At 45.2% G+C, this 20,391-nt stretch overlaps 1 protein-coding gene across 1 annotated transcript in view; it reads left to right on the top strand.

The window, feature by feature from the left end:
• Positions 1–20,391, top strand: part of LOC147889821 (Rab3 GTPase-activating protein catalytic subunit) — an 82,478-nt gene that overhangs the window by 23,120 nt on the left and 38,967 nt on the right. The window contains exons 5-8 of the mRNA XM_087391664.1: positions 6,206–6,406; positions 6,736–6,839; positions 7,805–7,995; positions 8,088–8,269. Of these exons, the coding sequence (XP_087247790.1) occupies positions 6,206–6,406; positions 6,736–6,839; positions 7,805–7,995; positions 8,088–8,269 (678 nt within the window). The remainder of the gene's footprint in view (positions 1–6,205; positions 6,407–6,735; positions 6,840–7,804; positions 7,996–8,087; positions 8,270–20,391) is intronic.

Raw genomic sequence — 20,391 nt, 5'->3', positions numbered from 1 at the left:
ACCTTCTGGATACGATCCAGATCAATGCTAATACCTTCATAAGAAATCTTGTGTCCTAAATAAATGACCTCCTTCATAAAGAAGTCACATTTACTCATCTTGGCATAGAGCTTATGCTGTCTTAGAATAACTAAGACAATCCGGAGGTGTCCTATGTGATCCTCTAGCGTTTGGCTATATACCAAGATGTCATCTAAGAACACTACAACGAATTTGCCCAGAAAATCTCGGAACAAATCGTTCATCATTTGTTGGAAGGTGGCAGGAGCATTGGTCAAACCAAAAGGTAATACAAGAAACTCGTAGTGGCCATACCTAGTTCGGAATGCGGTTCGATCTATGTGTTTAGCATAGATACGGATTTGGTGATAACCCCCGGCCAAACGGTCTATTAGATCATCAGAACGAGGTAGAGGGTATCGATTATTAATTGTCACTTTATTCAATCGTTTGTAATCAATACACATTCTCCATGTAGAAACTTTCTTCTTTCTTAAGAGGACAGGTGCTCCCCAAGGTGATTTACTTGGGCGAATATAGCCCATATTCAAATAATCCTGGAGCTGTGAAGCTAACTCATCCTCCTCAAGCTGGCTCATCCTATAAGGTGGAACACTAATAGGTTGAGCCCTAGGTACTAAGTCTATGAGATGATCTATTGCCCGTTCTGGAGGTAAACCTTCCGACAGTTAAGCAGGGAATATATCCATGAAATCATCTAACAACGTTCTCAATTCACAGTGTTCAAACACACTTAAATAATTCTTGTTATTAACAGAGACAACAAATGAAGAAAGCGGAATCAAAACACACTGATAGACATCATAATGAGAAGTGTTCAGTATATTCCGAAGCTGCATCGCAGATACAATAGGTCCTTGAGAAGAGGGAATATTATCACACTGAATACAAAATTGGGTGTCCTTATCCAAAAAAGAAAGAGTATGGTCCTTCCATCCAATCCAAATATCGTGGGTTTTAAACCACTCTATTCCAATTAACAAGTCCACATGCTCCAAGTGCATGACATAGCACATAAGAGCCGCTGTGTATTCTTGAATCCGGATAGAAAGCGCTTCAATCTTGCGATGCCAAAACTGCTTCCTAGCTGGAAGCTGCACCTCATAGGTGTGATCGCTAGGAATCGTGGACAGCCCCATCTTCTGCACAAGTTTGTAATTAACAAAATTGTGAGAGCTGCCCGGGTAAAAAAGAATGTGAACTCTTTGGTCCCTAACTTCTCCATAAACTCGGAAAAGATCATGGGAACCAAATAACGAAGTATTAAAAGTGCAATTACAAGAAAGTGGGCAGGTAATGACATTTACAGAAATACCTGTCATCGAAACTTGATTAGCTCCCTTAGCTTTGGTACCCGGACCCGTCTGGAGCTTCGGTCCCAGCGCTTGCTTCTGGTTCTTGCGCTTAGGACAATCATTCTTAGTGTGGCCCCGCTCCTCGCAGATGAAGCAACATCCCTCTTTCTTTAGCTTCAAGGTATGAAGGAAACGGGCACGACCATTCTTCGCCTGAGTCAAATGTTTCTTGGAGGCGTTGTCTATAGAGTTCGACTCCGTGGTACTAGTGGTAGACTGGAAGAACTTCCTCTTGTTCTTCCCACCCGTGTCGGCAACTGTTGTTCCCTTTGCGCTGGCCATGGTATCATCATAAATGCACGCGTAATTCATGGCCTCTTGCAACGTGGTACACTTGTTGTTCTTGATCTATAACTTATAGGAGTCAGGCAAACCATCCACAAAGAAATCTAACAAGGTCACTTGATTCATCTTTGTAGCCCTGGTCTGCAAATCCCGAAACTTCTGAAGATAAACCTCAAAAGTTAAATTCAGCTTGGACATATCGAGGGCTTTGAGCTTGCCTACGATATCGTAATCTTCCTTCTTCTTCAGAAACTCTTTCCTGAAGACCCCTTCAAATTCTATCTATGTTGCAGGCTTGGGTTGGAGTTCCTTCCACCACAATAAAGCCTTTCCTGACATAAACCCGGCTGCAAGCTGTATTTTCTTGTCATCTGGGTAAGGGTGAAACTGGAAGTGTACTTGCCACTTGTGCAACCAAGTGTCAACAACCTCCTTGGTACGAGACTTCTGATCTCCGGGAAAAGGATATGGAGTGTGATGTTTGGACCTAACACGGAAGCCATGGCATCCACATGTGTGAGCGCCTGAATAGTGCTAGTCAAAAGTGTGAGTGTAGTTTGAATCCCTTGGAGTTGCTGCGTCAACCCCGTTTGGTTCATGTTAACTTGCTCAAACTTTCCATCAAGAGCAGTGGTGAATTCACTGAAGGCTTTTTTCGTAATTAGATCATCGTAGAGACCCTGGTCATCCTCCGTATGGTAGTTGATATCCTAGTCTCCCATCAAGCTCAGGGTCTACTGAATCAGCCATGACTGAAATCTGATCTGAAAAGGAGATAGGCTAGAGAAGAGAAATAAGCAGGTGGCCTCGGAGCTAGGAGGTAGAAACAAAGTGAAAGCTGGCCAAGAAGGAGGCGATGGAAGAAGGGAAAGCTGGTCGATGAAGAAGGTAAGCTGGCTGAGCTGAGCTGACGATTCAGCTCAGATTCTTGAACCTGAGACTCCCCTCCTAGCTGTCCGTACGAAGGACTGTAGCAGGCCGTACAGGTGTTCTGGCTCCCGGGCGTGAAGGTGTAGAGGGGCTGGAATTCTGCGGAATCTGCAGGCTATGGGAGAAGGCAATTTGGCCGAACTTATAGCGGGAGAGCAGGCTTTTAGTAAAGCCTTGCTTTTCCAAAAGCTCACCCTCCAAAAACGGAGGGGTAGCGCTTTTTTTAAAGCCCCTAGGCCCCCCCAAAAAGCAACTGGCCTAGATTGCGATCTAGCCCTATCCTGTTGCGCACCTTCCTACGCTTCCCTTCTACCTGCCATCACAACCCCCGAGCAGCCAGCCGACATGCGGGATCCCCTTTGGTTCGCCCCAACTCTACGCTCTCTCCTGACTCCCTTCTGACACCTCTACCTGGACCCCACTACTTCCTCCTAACTACACCTCTCTCCCTCTCTCTCAACCTGTCACTTCTTGCAACGAAATCACCCTGCACTCTCTCTCTCTCTCTTTCCTTCTATCCCAATCTAATACCACTTCCCTTAAGCGATGAACCAGCAGACACTTGCAGGGTTTGAGCACAAATTTCGAAATTAGGGCATACCTAGAGAAAGAATCGTCCAAAATTTTTGCAACAGAAGTTCCTACCTCAGGAGTTGGCTCTGATACCAACTGACACGTCCCAGCACTCTTGAAACCTCTGATTTGCAAGCAAACACAAGAACACTCCAACATGAGGAAACTGAGCAGGCTGCTCACCACCCAACCATGACACCTACGGGATGTGATCCCGAATCAGGAGATGTCCCCTCCGAGCCATGAGCTGAGTTACTGGCACAAACTCCCAACCAGATCCTAACCAGCCTGGTGTCCCATACCACCAGGTGGCGCTGTGAAGCCTGGGATCTGCTATTGGGCCTTGGGCTACGTTATGATGCAGGCGCGCGTCTGCGACTCAATCCAGGATCAGACCTAGCACTTGGGAACGAAACTTGCTCCCATCGGCTCACTGAGACCTGAACCTCTGGGCCCCTTTTATAGACTTGGGCCCCAAGTGCCAAAAATAGCAAAGACCTCTAACTGGCTCGTACCCTTGCCACTCAACCCGAGAATCAAGCCTGCCTAGCCCTAAGCCTCCCCAGGCTACCTGAGCTAGTCTTGAGTACCTAGTACACGTCGGATACCAATCCGTGCACATGACACTGAGTATGCCTTGCCAGTGGGAATTCTAGTGATTAGATGCCTTGAAGACAAGTAGAGGATTTGCAGAGAGGAATAGTGTAGGGTTGAACCCTTGTTGTAAATCATTTCCATTCAGAAGCGTTAAATAAATACCGTAAGGGGCACCAAGGCATTTGGGGCCAGTGGGTGCACTATGTACTATTTTCATTGAGCAGGGGCATTCTAGCCTCACCTTTGTTGTTGTTGAAGCTTGTTTCTAAGTTGTGCTAAGTGATTGAAGTGACTGAAGCTTGCATTGTGGCCATTTATGAAGTTTATGACTGAGTAGAAGAAGATCACTGCCCTTTTGTTTATCGAAGGCCGGTTTCATGTGGTGTTGATCTCCGGACTGGCGTAGAGTTTGCTAGCTAACTCACACTCAGTCTATTTGGCGCACAAATAAGAAAGATTAACCGTGATTTGTAGATTTCAATTCAAATAAAAGAATACAAGTGAAATGATGATGTGTCATGTTGGTTCTCATGTAGCGTGCAAGGTGTGCTTGGGCTGCCAATATGATGATGTGGATTGCGAACTGTATGCTGAGGTGACAAAACTACCTGTTATGACATGGCAGTGTGCAATGTGTAAGGTGCCAGTGACATGTGTCACTTAGAAGTTAGTACAGTTCTGAGGCAGCACTGTGTGTGTGACCCAATTGTGCCATGTGGCAGCCAGTAAAGACTGTGCGTTAAGCTGTGAACTGCTGATGTGGCACCAAGAAAGCCTTAAATGGGCTTATGGTTGTTGAATTTGTGTATATGATGGAGGAAATGTTGAGGGATTAAACCTTTTTTTAAAAAGAAGCAATAAAAACAAGGAGCCTTTGAGATTGTTTGAGGCGACCGGCAGCTAGAGGGGGGAAATAGATGGGAGTGAGGCTAGCTAGAGATGTGTTGGCCAATGGGAAGTGTGGGTGGTGCTGAAGATGCAAAGCGCAGCATGGAAGGGGCTGCTGTTGTAGGGGTCACAACAAAGGGAGAAGGATCAGGAGCAGGAGCAGGAGCTGTCGTTGGGGTCTGTTAGTGCACTGTAGGTTAATGCTGAAAATCGACTCAGGTCTTGTGACTCCTATTGCACCAGGGCTTGGGGGATCCCGTTGTCCTGTCAAATGTGCTTCAAATGCCATTGATGGCCTATTGTAGAGGAGGTTGAGGTGCCTTGCAAGGCTTAGAGTAAGCCGACAAAAATCATAATGCCTCAAAACTGCTTTGGAAGCACACAATCAACAAGAGGAACATCCATGTGAGGTCTCCCAACATAGAAAAGAAGGATGGCCAGGAGAGGAGGGCATCTTCTCTTCCAATGATAATCCTCTTAACCAAACTGGAGAGGTAATAGATCCGGGGATCTGGGAACTCAAAAAGATGTTTGAAGCTTGTGCGAGAGAGCTCAGATCAAGATACTGTAAAAGGCAAAAAATTTCCTGCCAACAAAGTCTATTGTACAATTTCTCTCTCTTTTGATCTACATATGCACACATCTCACACGTGTGAACACCCTCAAGCATTAGAGTTCCCTTCCTTCTCTCATTGGTCAGTATTTTTAAGTCAAGGATATATTTGACATTTGAGGAATCGGGCACTTTTGTGTGAGACTAGTGGGATACAATAAGCTGGGCCTCCACTTAGATGCCAGCTTGTGAGAGAGCTCTTAATTGGATGAAATAGGGCATGTAAACTTAAATCTACGAAATCTCAGCTGTGAAACGTTTTTTGTTGTAGCATCTCACATTCTGTATCTTTTGAAAGTTTATGGTGTAAAACATTCACCTTTTGATTAGGTTTTCAATTACTATTCTTCTTGACATGACAGCTAACCTGTATTCTGCATCTTTTGCACAGAGATTTGGAGTACCAGTTGTAATAGAGATTTAAAGTAACAGTTATAACAGGACGTTGTAACTTGCAAAAGGCAGAAAAGAATCCTGATGATATTGAGTATACAAGCTTTTTACATATTATAATGGATTGCATGAATCTAACAGCTAACCTGTACTTATAGGGATTTGAAGTAACAGTTATAAAGCCTGTTGCAAATAAAGAACGCTAGAAAACCAACCTGATGATATTGGATTATATAAGCTTATAAAATATTATAATCGATTACATACAACATGAACACGAAACTCGAATCCTATATGAGGCTTCATATATTCTGACCAAAGGGGACATATTTGTCAAGTATGTTTGAAACAAGTAGAATGCTAGTTGAAGGATTTTAAGAAAGCTAACTTGGACTGCATTTGCTGGTCATGGTGTGCATTCAAATATCACCAAATGATGCTTTTTAACTTCAAAGTAATTTGCTAATTAGCATAGCTGCAATTACAATGTGGCATCACCCATGTGTAAGAGTTTGGGTATCTTTTGATAGTTCTTACACTTGTGGTGCAGTATGATGAAGCTTTACAGAGCTTGAGGTTCCATTACGTACCAAAGAAGATGAAGGAGCATGAATTTTGGAAATGCTATTTCACGGCAGTTCAGCGTGTGAAGCAGGATTTACTGAGTAATGACCAAGGGAGGAACATGGTCACATTGACAGATAACTGTGGTTTCTATCAAGATCCAGCCTCCTGCTGTTTACAGCCTGAGGTGAGTAATTTATACTTCAGAAACATAACTGTGTTGCCTCGGAACTGTTGACTTCCCATGACGTTTAATCTAGTAACCAAACTGTGAGAGTGTGAGGACATTGAATACCAAAACATATAAAAGTTAGCATTTACGGAATGCATTTTTATAGAGTATGCAGTTTGTTGTGAATACTTAGGTTGCGTGGGAAATGCTTGAGAAGACTTGAGCTTTACATTTGTTTGCACATTAAAGAGTTTGAAGTGGGTTTCCTATGGAAGCTGTTTGCTGGTGGCCTATGTTAGTATTCTTTTTTTCTATCTTAACGAGTAGCCAATATTGCGTTGCAGAGTCCCAAAAAGGATGCAATTGAGGAAGATGCATACAAAAAAGCTATGTCTGTGGTGGTGGTTCCATCTGCAAAGTTGTTGAAGAAGCTTGCGGCATTGATTGAGTGAGCATTCCCATACCTAGCTGGAGTGGAAAATTTGTCACTAGCATGAAGAAAAGATTTGTTTTTAAAAATTTGAATGCACATGTACAGACCGGCTTTTGTAAACAGTTAAGTTTTGACACAAGTCATAGTGTGGATCTTTCTAAGCATGAGGGAAATGACAGAACGTCCTCTCCCCCCCCCCTTCCTTTTCCTCTCCTCTCTTCCACCCGACCCTGCTTTTCCTTTGCTCAAACTTTTGAATTGAAGGAAGAAACATGGGGCCCAGGGATTTGGGGGGGGGGGGGGGGGGGATGATGTTCTGGTGGAGTCACCACGATTAGCTCCTACTGTTTCCATTATTGCTCATTCCCTGAAAAATAGGAAGGCTGAGTTTAGGATGATTTGGGAAGAAAGAAAGAAAGAAATTTTATTAGAGTCTTCGGAAGACCGATGGGTCTATGAGACTGAAAGAAAACCTGATACAAATCATAGTAAGGGTGGAGCTACTAAAACGAGCATCATCACCCGTGCTGAATCCTAAGTCTGATCATACATAATCAAATACATCTGGGTATGACAGTGAAAAGAAAAAAGATTGGAGCGGAACGTAATCCTCCGTATGTCATGTCGCCCTGGCTGGTGCATAGCCGGTGATGGGGCACTGGCGTCCGTCAAGGGGTCCCATGCGTCTCGGTCTCCTGGAGGAGGCTCGACGCAAAGAGCCACCGTGACTCCCGTGGGACGAATCCCGGGTCTAAACTTGAGCGTGTCTTTTATGGGATGTGATATTGACAAATGAACAAGAGGGATTGTAAGTCCAGTGAAGGAAGATTGCTTGTTTAAGAAAAAGCGAGATTTTACAGAAAAATTCTGATGTGTAGATTGCTGAAATATATATCCCTTGCTTAAGCATTTCTTATATTCAATATGGTGTGCATTATGTTGTGGAGACATTGATGATGTTTGTCTGAGTTTATTTGCAGGGCGGTCAGAGCTGTAGAGAAAGTAAAAGATCTAGAGGTGATGGGGCGACTTGAAAAAGATTTTTCTCAAGGTGGTGGATTAGTTTCTGGCCTTGCAGCCATGAGAAATTCGTTTCTTCGGGAAAGCAAGGATTCAAAAGCTTGTGCAAGTGAAGAAATGCAGGCCTGCTTACGGTCACTGTTTGAGTCTGGTGAGATTTGTAAGGAAGTCTTCTTTTCATGGAATGAGTTTTTTTAAGAACTAAATGCACTAGATGTCCTTACAGCATGGTGGTTTATGCAGATTTGCAGCAGAATGATCATGTTTCAGCTCTCAATGACTGGTGTCAAGCAATGAAATCAAAGCTCCCAGAGGAAATACATGGAGCACCCCCTAGAAGCTTTGTTGCACAATTGGCTGAGATAATGGCTGGTATTGGGACAGGCAGAAGGATTGCAGAGTTTTGGTCTGAAGTACTTTCTGAGGTGAGGTTTACTGGTTCTAGTCATGCATCCTACATGGCATCCTCCCTGACATCTCAATAATCTGCCCCTCGATTGAACAATGATGTTGGTGTTTTCATTTTTCTTCTTATACGTGCACTGGTTTATCTTTGTTTCCTTGTGCAAGCACAGTGTTTTGTTTTTTGTTGTGTGCGATTGTGGTGGATATTCACCTAATTTAATTCTCTCTCTCTCTCTCTCTTATACGTGCACTACCTTTTTATAGATGGTCTTGGATCCCTATCCAGTTTTCTTGTCCTACCAAGACAAGAGATGCCTGGCGGCCTTCATCCATGAGGCTGTCCGACACAGGGAGCAGTTGCTTAGAGCATGTAAGGGTGATCAGGACACACAGCCAAACCGAACTCAGAGTATGATCACTGAGTTTTTTCAGCTAGACAGGACCCATGGAGACAATGGCTTCGAGGACCCGAACTAGAGTTAAGAGACATGCTAGACCCATCTGCGCACTGAGGCAGAGATCACACTAGGGGACCTTCCAACCATGCTCATCAGACCGGAGGCATTTTGGAGGACTATCCAGGCTGAGTACCTTGACATAAAAAGAGAGATCTGGAGCATACATAGAGATGATTTAAAATGCATAATCTTCAAAGGATGCCTCATCTTGTGGAGGCTCATCAACTGAAAGTAGATTTGCATTTTCTGTCTTTGCTTTGGCTGTGCAAAACTTCTCATGATGGTTGTTCTTGCCACAGTGTTTACATGGATTGATTTTGAAGCAGTCCTTTGAAAGGTGATTTGTCTTTCCACAGTGATTGCAAGGGGTAAACTTGCCCTTCTGGACTTTTACAGCATAAACAGTGTCATTGCCTTTCTTGAGCTCCATATGCCTTTCTTCTTCTTGGAGAGCAGAGATAATACCTTCAAGATTAGGATTAGGAAGATTTTTCAAAGTGGTAACTATATGATCATAATCTTCAGGCATAATCTTAAGTAACACTGCCATAGCATCATCTGGAGTAATAGGAGAGTTGATAGAAGCTAATTGAGTCATAAGACTCCGCATGTAGTTGACATGAGCTGCCAAAGTAGTGCCACTAACCATCTTCAATTCAAAGAAAGAGATATTAAGTGATAATTTAGAGATGTGAGAGCTAGCACCAAAAATCATGTCAAGCTTCTGCCAAGCTTCTGAAGGAGACTCTAAGTCAGAGATGTGGTGAATATAATCATCTCCTAAAGCAAGAGCAATGATACCATATGCTTTCTCCTCTCTAGCGGGATCCCTTGCCGGGCGTGTCGGAGTTGAGGATTCTCCAGCATTGGAGGCTATAGAAGAAGCGGTTGGAGTCGGTTTGACAAGTCCCCAGAGGTTCTCCCTCATCAATGCAAATTTCACCTTCATCTGCCATGTGTGGAAGCCCTTTCCATTGAACTTCTCTAGATTCAATAGGGTAGCCATGAGAGGGTCTAACCCAGATATTGGGCAGTGTCTTTCTCTCTTACAAGGCAAAAAATAACTGAAAGGCTTCCAAAATATAAGCACTTGATGTAGCAAAGACTAGTGACCAATATTCAATCAATGATGCTTCTTCTTACATGCTTCATAGAAGTGGCTAAAATGAATACTTTCCAATCAAAACTAGGTCTAGCAATTCAAAACAAAACTGAAGCCACAGTTGTACTGATGTTATTGAAAGTTTCAAAAAACCAGAAATGCTAGAATAGCATCTTATGTAGCATCATCTTCAAAAACTTGTCAAAACTGTCAAAACCAAAAGACTGAACTTGGAGGGCTTGTAGCTTACTCTTCAGAGCAAAGGAAAAGGGGGTTTCTGAGGCAAAAGAGAGCTGATATACCACAAAAGGTTTTCTGGGAAGAAGAGGCGCAAAAACGCATCAGGGCGCCATAGCTTGCCCCTTCAAAGTCGACTGGTTTTTTACTGATTTCTCCTTGAATATGCAGCCATTGCTGCTCAGATTTCAGCACAGGATAGCCCAAGGCATGGAGAATCTACCCCTGAAAGGAATTAGAGGAAGATGAAGTATGCTGAGAGAAAACGCAGAAGCAAAAGTCGACGATCTTCGTGTAATGGCGACGAAACGAGCGCGGCTTTCTCTGATTCCTTTCAGCCAGGGGTTCGCCCCTTCGAGGTGGATCTCCAGCCGGAAGGACGTGGGAAATGGTTGAGAACCGGAGGAGAACAAGCTTAAGCAAACTTTGGGAAGAAGAGGAAGAGATGGTGAAGAAGAAGATGAAGAAGAAGATGATGATGTGGCAGAAATGGGCTCAAGGGGGATCAAAGGGCTCTGATACCATGTTGGTAAACTGAAAGGAAAGCAAAGAGTGGACACAAACTCAGAATACTTGCATTATGAAGAAGAGTGAGGTACTTAAGTAGGCACCTCATACATGCTCACTGACATCACTGATGACTTCAGAGCTCCACAATCATCTCCTCAATCTGCTCCTAGATTCTCTCAATCATCCTATGTGGCTCTCCACCACCTAACTGTGCTTGTGGGCACCTAACTGTGCCTCTAGCACTCACACATAAAAACACAGGTGTGCCTGAGGCATACACCTTGAGATATCCCATCACGCTTTTGCCAGGCTGGAGCGACAGTGCTACCACTCCCACTTTCAGGACCCGCGGACCAAGTCTCTCCTTTTTTATTCTTTGGTCTGCCCAGTAGGCATGTACGGTAGCCCGTGGTGGGGAGTCGACCTTTCAGACACAGAGTGGGCTCGAGTCGAGCGCCTACAGATACTGATGTTTGCTCGGATGATCCGCAGCAAACCATCGGTACCACACCAGATCATTCTAGCAGAGTTCGGCGCCTCACCCCTACAGCTTGATGCAGCTTTCCAGGCTATCACTTATCTCCACAGAGTCAGGGATTTCAGCTCCTCCGCCGACGGTCGCCTCCGCCTACCTTGGCTAGCCCTATCCTCCTCTATGGCCTTATCCGTTGTGTTACGCTCTAGCCGAGGTAGCATGACCTCGGAAGAATCAGTCGACATTTCCCTTATAGGATCTATCTTTGTAATATATGTGTTTTCGCTTTATGTAAATGATCGGGAGGGATTAATGTCAAGGTCCTAGGCGAGGGCTGATAGCACCAGACTAGATAGATCTGAGACCAAGGGCCTAGTGCAAAGAATGTGCCTAGGGGCAATGAATTAAGTGCATCCCAAGAGAGGGGTGAAATGTTGCATTAGGAAGGCCCTATATGGATGACATGTGGCATCTAGATCTATCTAGGGAATTGGGGTCTGTCAAGGCTTGAGAGAGAATGAAAGAATCGAGGATTTACGTGATTTTGAGAAAGCTCTCTCACTTACTGTGTAGTTTTGGCAGAATTGGCTGGGCGGAAGATTAAGGTGCTACTCCCGTGATCGGAACTAGAGATTAGGAAAGAAAATAGTGGTAACATTTGGTATCAGAGCGCAGGGAACAGGAAGAGCTACGGACGAACAGCAGAAGTCTAGTGCAGGAATAGACGATTGGTCGCCGTGACGACGAAGAGACCGACGGAAGCGTCAGCGACGGCTTATACAACGAATGGTTGGCGTCGGTGGAGGGTCCTTGCAACGACGTGACGGGCCTACGATTGGTGGAGCGCAGGGGAATACGGGTGGGCCGTCTGGTCACGCTGTCCAGCGCGTTGACATGTGAATGGAACGTGAAGCGTAGGCTGGTCGTGATAGAACCGTGAAGCGACGGCTTATACAGCGCAGTATTTTGGTATCGTCGGTCTACGAAAGACCTTATACTTGGGACAGCGCAGTTACTTCGACGGTCGAACGAAGAATCAATCGGTTGGCAGTAGTTTCTGTTCACTTTTCGGTTGGGGTGTGAGATAAAGCGGAACGGCTGGACAGAATATGAGGTTGCGCACGTTCGTGATTTCTTCCTGGGCTTCTCTTGGTTGAGCTCGTGTGGGGTTGGTCTACAAGAGATTATAGGCTGCTTGCAGAATTTGGGAGACAGCGTTGCGGAATTCGAGAGAGTATATCGAGTCCGAAGGATCCCAGGGAGCACAGTTTTGATATCGCTTTCCAGTTTTTTTTTGTTTGCAGTTTATATTAAAAAAAAAAAAAAAAAAACCAGAAAAGTAAGAGTGGAAAAAAAAAAAATATATATTTCCCTTTTGACAAAATGGAACCAGAAGGGCAGAGTTCAAGGGTGAATCCTAGTGAGTCTAGAGCTCAATCTACACAACAGATGTCACACCACGCAGCACCTACATTGATTGGTAGGATCTCAATATTAGAGGATGCTTTACAGCAGATTATGAACCAGCAGCTTCAGGTTAATGCTGGTCAAAATGAGATTAGGGAGATGGTGCAAGCCTTGTCGGCTAGACCGTCTAGGATTGACAAGGGCAAAGCTCCAGCAGAGCCAGAGCCCAGTGTACATTCCTTAGAGCGCGCAAGGGTCAAAGTGCCTAATATTGCTAATTATAGACCGGAGAAGTACGCTGGTCGGATGACCGAGCGCAGCTCTGATGTGATCGAGGTTTGGTTGCACAAGTGGGAAGAAGCCTTCGTCATTTGTGAGATTAAATCCGATCTAAAGAAAATCCGCGAGGCCACACACCTGTTTATTGAGGCAGCGGACAGATGGTGGATAAAGCAACAGAAGGATCAAGTTGCTCCAACCACCTGGGAAGGGTTCAAAACTGAATTCAAGAAACACTTTCTCCCACCTGATGAAGAATCCCGAGCTTGGGATGCCTATAGAAATCTTCGTCAGAGGAGCTTGTCAGTGGCAGAGTACACTGACAAATTTAGGGAATGTGTTATGAAAATAACAGACCCTCTCCCTATGTCGGTTCAGTTAAAAGACTATATCTATGGACTGAACGACAAGATCAAGATGGAAGTTCGGGCTAAATATGTGACTACACTAGATGAATCTATTGCAGTAGCCCTGAACTATGAGGATGCCAGAGGCAGGTCTGGTGGATTTGTGCAGGCAGGGACTCAGTATGAGCACCCGAGGAAAGGGGGATTTCAGAGGAAATGGGTTTCAAAGACAAGTGTCTCGCAGCCAAGTGGCCAAACCAAGCAGGTGAAGGCGGTTGAGGGACCAACAAAAACAAGTACCACCGTTGGGGTGAAAAGGAAAATAACTCCAATGGCAGCCCGGGCTTGGTCAAAGTCCTCATTGACCCCTGAACAAAAAGAGAAAGCTAGGAAAGAAGGATTGTGCTTCGGCTGCCTTCAGCGACATCAGTGGAAGGATTGTCCACTGAACAAAGATCGTCGCACGGCTAGTATGATAATATCTGAATGCGACGTAGAAATGCAGGAGAGTCCCAGTGCGGAACATTTGCAGATGCAACTGGCGGGACCTTCTCAGAGGTTAGTACCTTGTTTGTTATGTGTATCTGTTGCTAAGTTAGTGACGAGTGCACCTGATAACATCCTATCTAAGCCCGCAGCAACGGGGTATACAGCCTTCAATGATACGGAGTTAATCAAGATGAAAGGGCAAGTGGCCAGTCATGATGTCATTGTGTTGTTTGACTCAGCGTCAACTCACAATGTGATTAACTCCAAGCTCGTGAAGAGGCTGAAATTAAAGACAAGTCCATCTGACTATGCGTATACAGTCAGGATGGCAGACGGAAGTTCAACTGAAGTATGGGACCAAACGGTTACCCAGTTGGAGCTTCGGATTCAGGACTATGCTGAGAAGCTTGATTTTGAAATGACCAAGCTTGCTCATGCAGATATAGCCCTGGGAATGGCGTGGCATTCTAGGAAGAATCCAGCCATTGATTGGAAAAAGCACGTATATCAATTCAAGATGAATGATGTGCTTTATGTCTTACGAGGTGAAAAAGATATACCTCAGGGACCGTTGGTTTCCATGATGGAAATCAGAAAGGCTCAAGTAGAGTTTTTGTACCTTTGCACCGCATCGGTAGAGTCGATGGATGATTCTTCGACTAGCACTGATGTTACGCAAAGTGGTGAGATGGCCAAGCTGGCTAATCTTATAACAGAGGAGTTCTCTGAATGCTTTAGGGATGAACTACCTTATGGGTTACCTCCAGAGCGGAAAGTTCAGCATAAGATTGAACTGATCCCGGGGGCAGAACCTGTAAATAGACCTCCCTATAGGATGAGTTTTACTGAAGAAGCGGAGGTGCGTAGGCAACTAGAAGAATACCTCAAGTTGGGGCAGATTCAACCAAGTTTCTCACCTTTTGCTTCACCAGTGATATTAAAGAGGAAAAAGGATGATACGTTTCGCCTCTGTATAGATTACAGAGCATTGAATAATATCACTGTTAAGCACAGGTATCCGATGGCTCGGATTGATGATTTGCTAGATGCATTACATGGAGCCGTGATTTTCAGCAAGATAGATCTTAAGTGCGGCTATCATCAGATCCGGATTAGAGCCGAGGATGTGCATAAAACCGCTTTTAGAAGCAGGTTTGGTCATTATGAGTTTTTGGTAATGCCCTTCGGACTTACCAATGCTCCAGCGACCTTCGTCATGCTTATGAACGATTTACTACGTCCGTATATCGGAAAGTTCGTAGTACATTTTATTGACGACATTTTGATATTCAGTAAAAGTCTTACTGAACATCGTGAACACTTAAGGATAGTGTTCAGTACTTTGAGGAAAGCCAGTCTTTACGTGAATAAAAAGAAAACTATACTGTGTATGGTTAGGCTTGAGTATTTAGGGTTCATAATTACTCCACAGGGGGTAGAAATGGATCCGAAGAAAGTGGCTGCGATACTAACTTGGCCAATCCCTCAGAGTCTGACCGCGTTGCGATCATTCTTGGGATTTGTCCAGTTTTATAGAAGGCATATCAAAGGATATTCCGGAATAGTATCGCCATTGACTGATCTGACCTCAGATAAAGTACCTTTTATTTGGGGACAGAATCAACAAGAAAGTTTTAACACCATAAAACAAGCTGTGGTCTCAGGACCGGTGTTAAAGATAGTTGATCCCCAGAAACCGTTGTTCCTAGAAACCGATGCAAGTGGCATTGCGGTAGGAGCAGTCCTCCTTCAAGAGGGAAGGCCAGTAGCCTTCGAAAGCAAGAAGCTTTCTCCCTCTCAAAGGAATTGGCCAACTCATGAATTAGAGTTGTATGCTGTTATCCATGCGTTGAAAACATGGAGGCATTATCTGTATGGTTCAGAGTTTTATGTGGATGTGGATCATGATACTCTGAAACATTTCTGTAAACAGCCTGACTTGAGGGGCCGCCAAGCTAGGTGGGCAGAGCTCATGCAGGAGTTTAATTTAACGATTCGGTACCGAAGAGGAAAAGACAATAAGATAGCTGATGCGTTGTCTCGCATTATGCACAACTTGAGTTTCACGGTATTAGAGAGTGCTCTAATGACCGAGATCAGAGAAACTCAGAAGGTGGACGAGTTTGTCCAGAGCTTATGGCCTAAGGCTCATGTGTTAAAACCCGGGGAAAATGAAAAGGATGACCTGGCATCCAGAAAAGGCCAAACTTATGCAAGATATACCATAAGGGATGGTATGCTAGTTAGAAATGGCAAGGTTGTAGTACCTGGTCAGAATGATCTCAGGCAAAGAGTCATTCGACAATGCCATGATAGCCCGTGTGCGGGACATCCAGGAGTCGAGAAGACATATGATCTCGTGAAGCGAGATTTCTTTTGGCCAAAGATGAAAAAGCATATTCATGAATATGTGACACGGTGTTTCTCGTGTCAGGTAAGTAAGGCCGAGCGGGTGAAGCCACCCGGACTTTTACAGCCTTTGGAAATACCACTAAGCAAGTGGGAGAGCATTTCCATGGATTTTATTGTAGGACTACCTGCAACACAAGGAGGGTATAATTCTATCCTTGTGGTGGTTGATCGTCTAACCAAGATGGCTCACTTCATTCCGACTAGAGAGTCTATTAGTGCCCCGCAAGTAGCGGATTTGTTTATTAGACATATATTTCGTCTGCATGGATTGCCTAGATCCATAGTGTCAGACAGAGATGTCAGGTTTACCGGTCACTTTTGGACAGCTGTATTTGAGACACTAAGGACTGAGTTGGGAATGAGTAGTGGGGATCATCCTGAGACGGATGGTCAGACGGAGAGAGTCAACCAGACTTTAGAGGATATGCTGAGAGCATATGTGTCATTGAGGCAACATACATGGGACAAGTGGTTGCCATTGTTGGAGTTTGCCTACAATGATAGGAAACATTCATCTACTGGGTTCAGTCCGTTTGTGCTGAACTATGGTTATAGACCGGCCAATCCGACTATAGTTGGAGTACCTCAGAAAGTGCCTAGTGCCGCGAACTTTGTAGTTCAGATGCGGGAGATGCTAGCACTTGCGAGAGCTAATATCCGCCAGGCTATGGATAGAGCCAAGGTGTATGCGGATGAAAATCGGTCTATAAGAGTATTTGAAGAAGGAGAAAAAGTTTTTCTCAGAATTCCTTCGCACTCGAAGTCATTGACTTCAGGAGAGTGTGCTAAGTTATCACCTCGATACTGTGGGCCGTGGTTAATTCTGAAAAGAATAGGCAGTGTAGCCTATAAATTAGAATTGCCACAGGGGTGTAAGGTGCACCCGGTTTTTCATGTTTCACGTTTGAAGAAATTTTTACATACTGGTGACTCACTAATCGAAGGTGTGGTTTTGTTTCAGGAGATAGAGGATATTGCAAGGCGCAAACCAACAAGAATCCTGGACCGAGGAACAATGCAAATACGAAATCGGAAGATACCCACGGTGTTGGTTGCATGGCATGGTCAGCCTCTATCCGAAGCTACCTGGGAATCCGTATATCAGTTGCGGAGAGTGTTCCCAGACTTTATCATCGAGGACGCTGATGTCTGAAGAGGGAAGGAATGTTACGCTCTAGCCGAGGTAGCATGACCTCGGAAGAATCAGTCGACATTTCCCTTATAGGATCTATCTTTGTAATATATGTGTTTTCGCTTTATGTAAATGATCGGGAGGGATTAATGTCAAGGTCCTAGGCGAGGGCTGATAGCACCAGACTAGATAGATCTGAGACCAAGGGCCTAGTGCAAAGAATGTGCCTAGGGGCAAGGAATTAAGTGCATCCCAAGAGAGGGGTGAAATGTTGCATTAGGAAGGCCCTATATGGATGACATGTGGCATCTAGATCTATCTAGGGAATTGGGGTCTGTCAAGGCTTGAGAGAGAATGAAAGAATCGAGGATTTACGTGATTTTGAGAAAGCTCTCTCACTTACTGTGTAGTTTTGGCAGAATTGGCTGGGCGGAAGATTAAGGTGCTACTCCCGTGATCGGAACTAGAGATTAGGAAAGAAAATAGTGGTAACACGTTGATGGGGACCAGCGATGCTGGTATAGTCGTCTTTCCAGTTGGTTCACCCGACTGGGCCTCGACTTAGACCGGTTGCCTCCTTTTCAGTACAGCCTCGATGCTCCACCATCTCCCCTCTCCCCCACTGACCAGGAGGTCAACCGGCTCATTCGAGCGGATTCACTCCAGCTCCACACTTGGCGGACATGGTTTCTTCACTCCGAGCTTCCTGTGAAGCTCGACTTCTACCGCCGACACTGCCTCCAGATCTCACAGGAGGGCTTCATCACACCTCCGGGTTACACACAGCTTCATCTACCACATGCGCTCCGGATCTCCCTTGGTCAGTTTAGGGTTTCGTCACACCGATTACGGATCGAGAGCGGACGCGCAGAGGGTATCCCATGAGAGGGCCGCCTTTGCCCACTTTGCGACTTGCAGGAGATCGAGTCAGAGGAGCACTTTGCTTTCAGATGTCCTATCTATTATGCCATTCGAGGCCGGTACCAGTGCCTCTTCCGCGACGGATTCGGCCCCCTTCCACACATGCTGCAGTTCCTGGATCAGCGATGCCTAGCCGCTTTCTTACATGAGATGACTTGCCACCGAGATACCTCTCTCCGAGCACGGCGACACGCGCAGCACATACAGCGTGAAGACACCCAGCGGCCCATCACTGATTTCTTCCAGTCACAGGATACCTCTCCTCAGTCTAGCCGACGACGCGGACGTGAGCGAGAGCCAGAGCCAGGACAGTTGCGCCAACGGACAGACCCACATTCGGGTCCATGACATCTCGTCTCTGCTCTCTGCCCGCCTCACTGGAGTTACCTTTGCCCTCATCCACAGGGCCACCCGCCGCCCCCAACGACCGAGCTCGACTAGACCGCATGACGTCAGAGGCCAATCATCTATCGCAGGGTTTTTTCCGGCCTCCCATTTGACGGCCCCTCTATGATTGGTCTCTGACGATCACCACCTGCACATATATATTGTATCTCCCCCCTCTGCCCCATTTTTGGTACCCCCCCCTTCTTCTTTTTTGTATCATCTGGAGGTTGACACATATTTTTTGTATCAGGACTAGACACACCGTCCTTCATAACCTCTTTTTTGTAGAAACGGTTGGCTGGCCCATTTTGAGACCGCCACCGTTATGCTCATTGTATCAGTTATCTTTAGTCTCATAGACCTTCACGGTCTCCAGAAGACTTTAATAAACTTTCTTTCTTTTTTTCTTTCTCTCTCTCTCTCTCTATCTATCTATCTATTGGTGTTTCTATGATTATGGCTATGATGTATTCGTCTTGGGTGTTGATGCCCGCTTAGAGGCTCCACCCTTTCAGCTCATTCATATATATATGTGTGTGTGTGTGTAGTATTGTTCTTTTAGTCTCATAGACCCTTCGGTCTTTCGAACGCTTCTTTCTCTCTATCTCTCCCCCCTAAGATGAACAGCATGTACTCCTAAGAAGTCGAGCTTATGACACATCGGAGAAAACTACGGTGACAACATAGACAACTTGAGAAATCCGATAGAGCAGCCAGCCATAAAGCTAGGAAGCCACTTAAAAGAAGTCTAGATAAATGCTTCTGCCATATTAGCAGACATGCAAATTTCACCTCGTGAAGTTTTCGTCCATGTTGCGGTCTGCTGGTATTGCGATTATTCTTTGTATCTTAATTGGTGCGTTGCTCTGGTAGCTAGATTTAGATGCTCGTCTGGGAGGGACTAAAATGAGTCTTCACAAGTAGTTGTAGCTTGAATGAAGAGATTTTGGACTACCTTTTGATTAGCCTTTTCCTTTAGCGCTAGCCTTCGTCATGGCTGAGGTTGCCCTTCATCGCTGGAGTGCCGACAGAAAATCAGTACAAGACTTTGTATAAATGGATGCTCAAGTATGTGTGGGTGTGTGGATTTGTATGTGTGAGCGCATATGTTTATACTATGCATAGTCTACACCCACTGTTGGGCGCTTATGACTTCAGTGGGGATGTCATGGTAGCTAGTCCCTACTATGCGTGATGGAATTTATGGTTCTCAACCTTATGAGTGACTGTCATGAGATTGAAACTGCAATAATTTGTTTTTTTAGAGGATGAGTTTGGGCATGTTTCTGGACTCATGTAGATATAAGTCCTAGAACATCGCAACAAAGTACTTGGATTGGCACACAAGCTACCTTAACAAGTACTTACTACATAGCAACTTTTGTCAGATGTCTTAGTTAGCCAGTCCAATAGATCCGAAGGGTCTCTCGTGGAGTTTAATAAAATCAGATCATATCAATCATGTCTCCGAGGGTGATGCCACTGTCTCTTTCAGGAGGGGCTCGGCTTCGGACCACTCACTCGACTGATACATTTCTTCGACTAGGTTTGCATTGGGCTCTACCTGATTGAGATGCAGAGACACACAGATTCTCTTGTGCGGTAGCCAAGAGATCAGCTACAGTCGATGCCTCAAGACACTGAGCTAGACCGAGCACAGACACGTGTCATTGATTTTTACGCATCCGAGCCAGCACCAGATGAGATCGAGGGGGAGGAGACGAGAGCACTATGGATCAGCAGTGAGGCCTGTCACCACGATGTGGCTGGACGAGAGACACGGAGACCACACACGATTGAGGTTCGACCTATCTCAGCCCTCCTCAGAGGAGACCGCTAGAGACAAGGCATTACTCTCGATGTAGCCCATTAGATATAGAGATCTAGGAGAGCGTGCCCCCCGCCACCGCGGGAGATACAATCACAGATACGTGAGCTCTTTGCATCACATCAGAGAACCATCAGGGAGCCGGGTTATATAGAGCC

Source organism: Dipteris shenzhenensis, chromosome 20, assembly GCF_047967505.1.
Source record: "Dipteris shenzhenensis isolate YYH24624 ecotype China chromosome 20, Dip_SZ_1.0, whole genome shotgun sequence".
Taxonomy (NCBI): domain Eukaryota; kingdom Viridiplantae; phylum Streptophyta; class Polypodiopsida; order Gleicheniales; family Dipteridaceae; genus Dipteris; species Dipteris shenzhenensis.
Note: the sequence above shows the minus strand (reverse complement) of the source record. Positions and strands in the feature narration are given on the sequence as shown.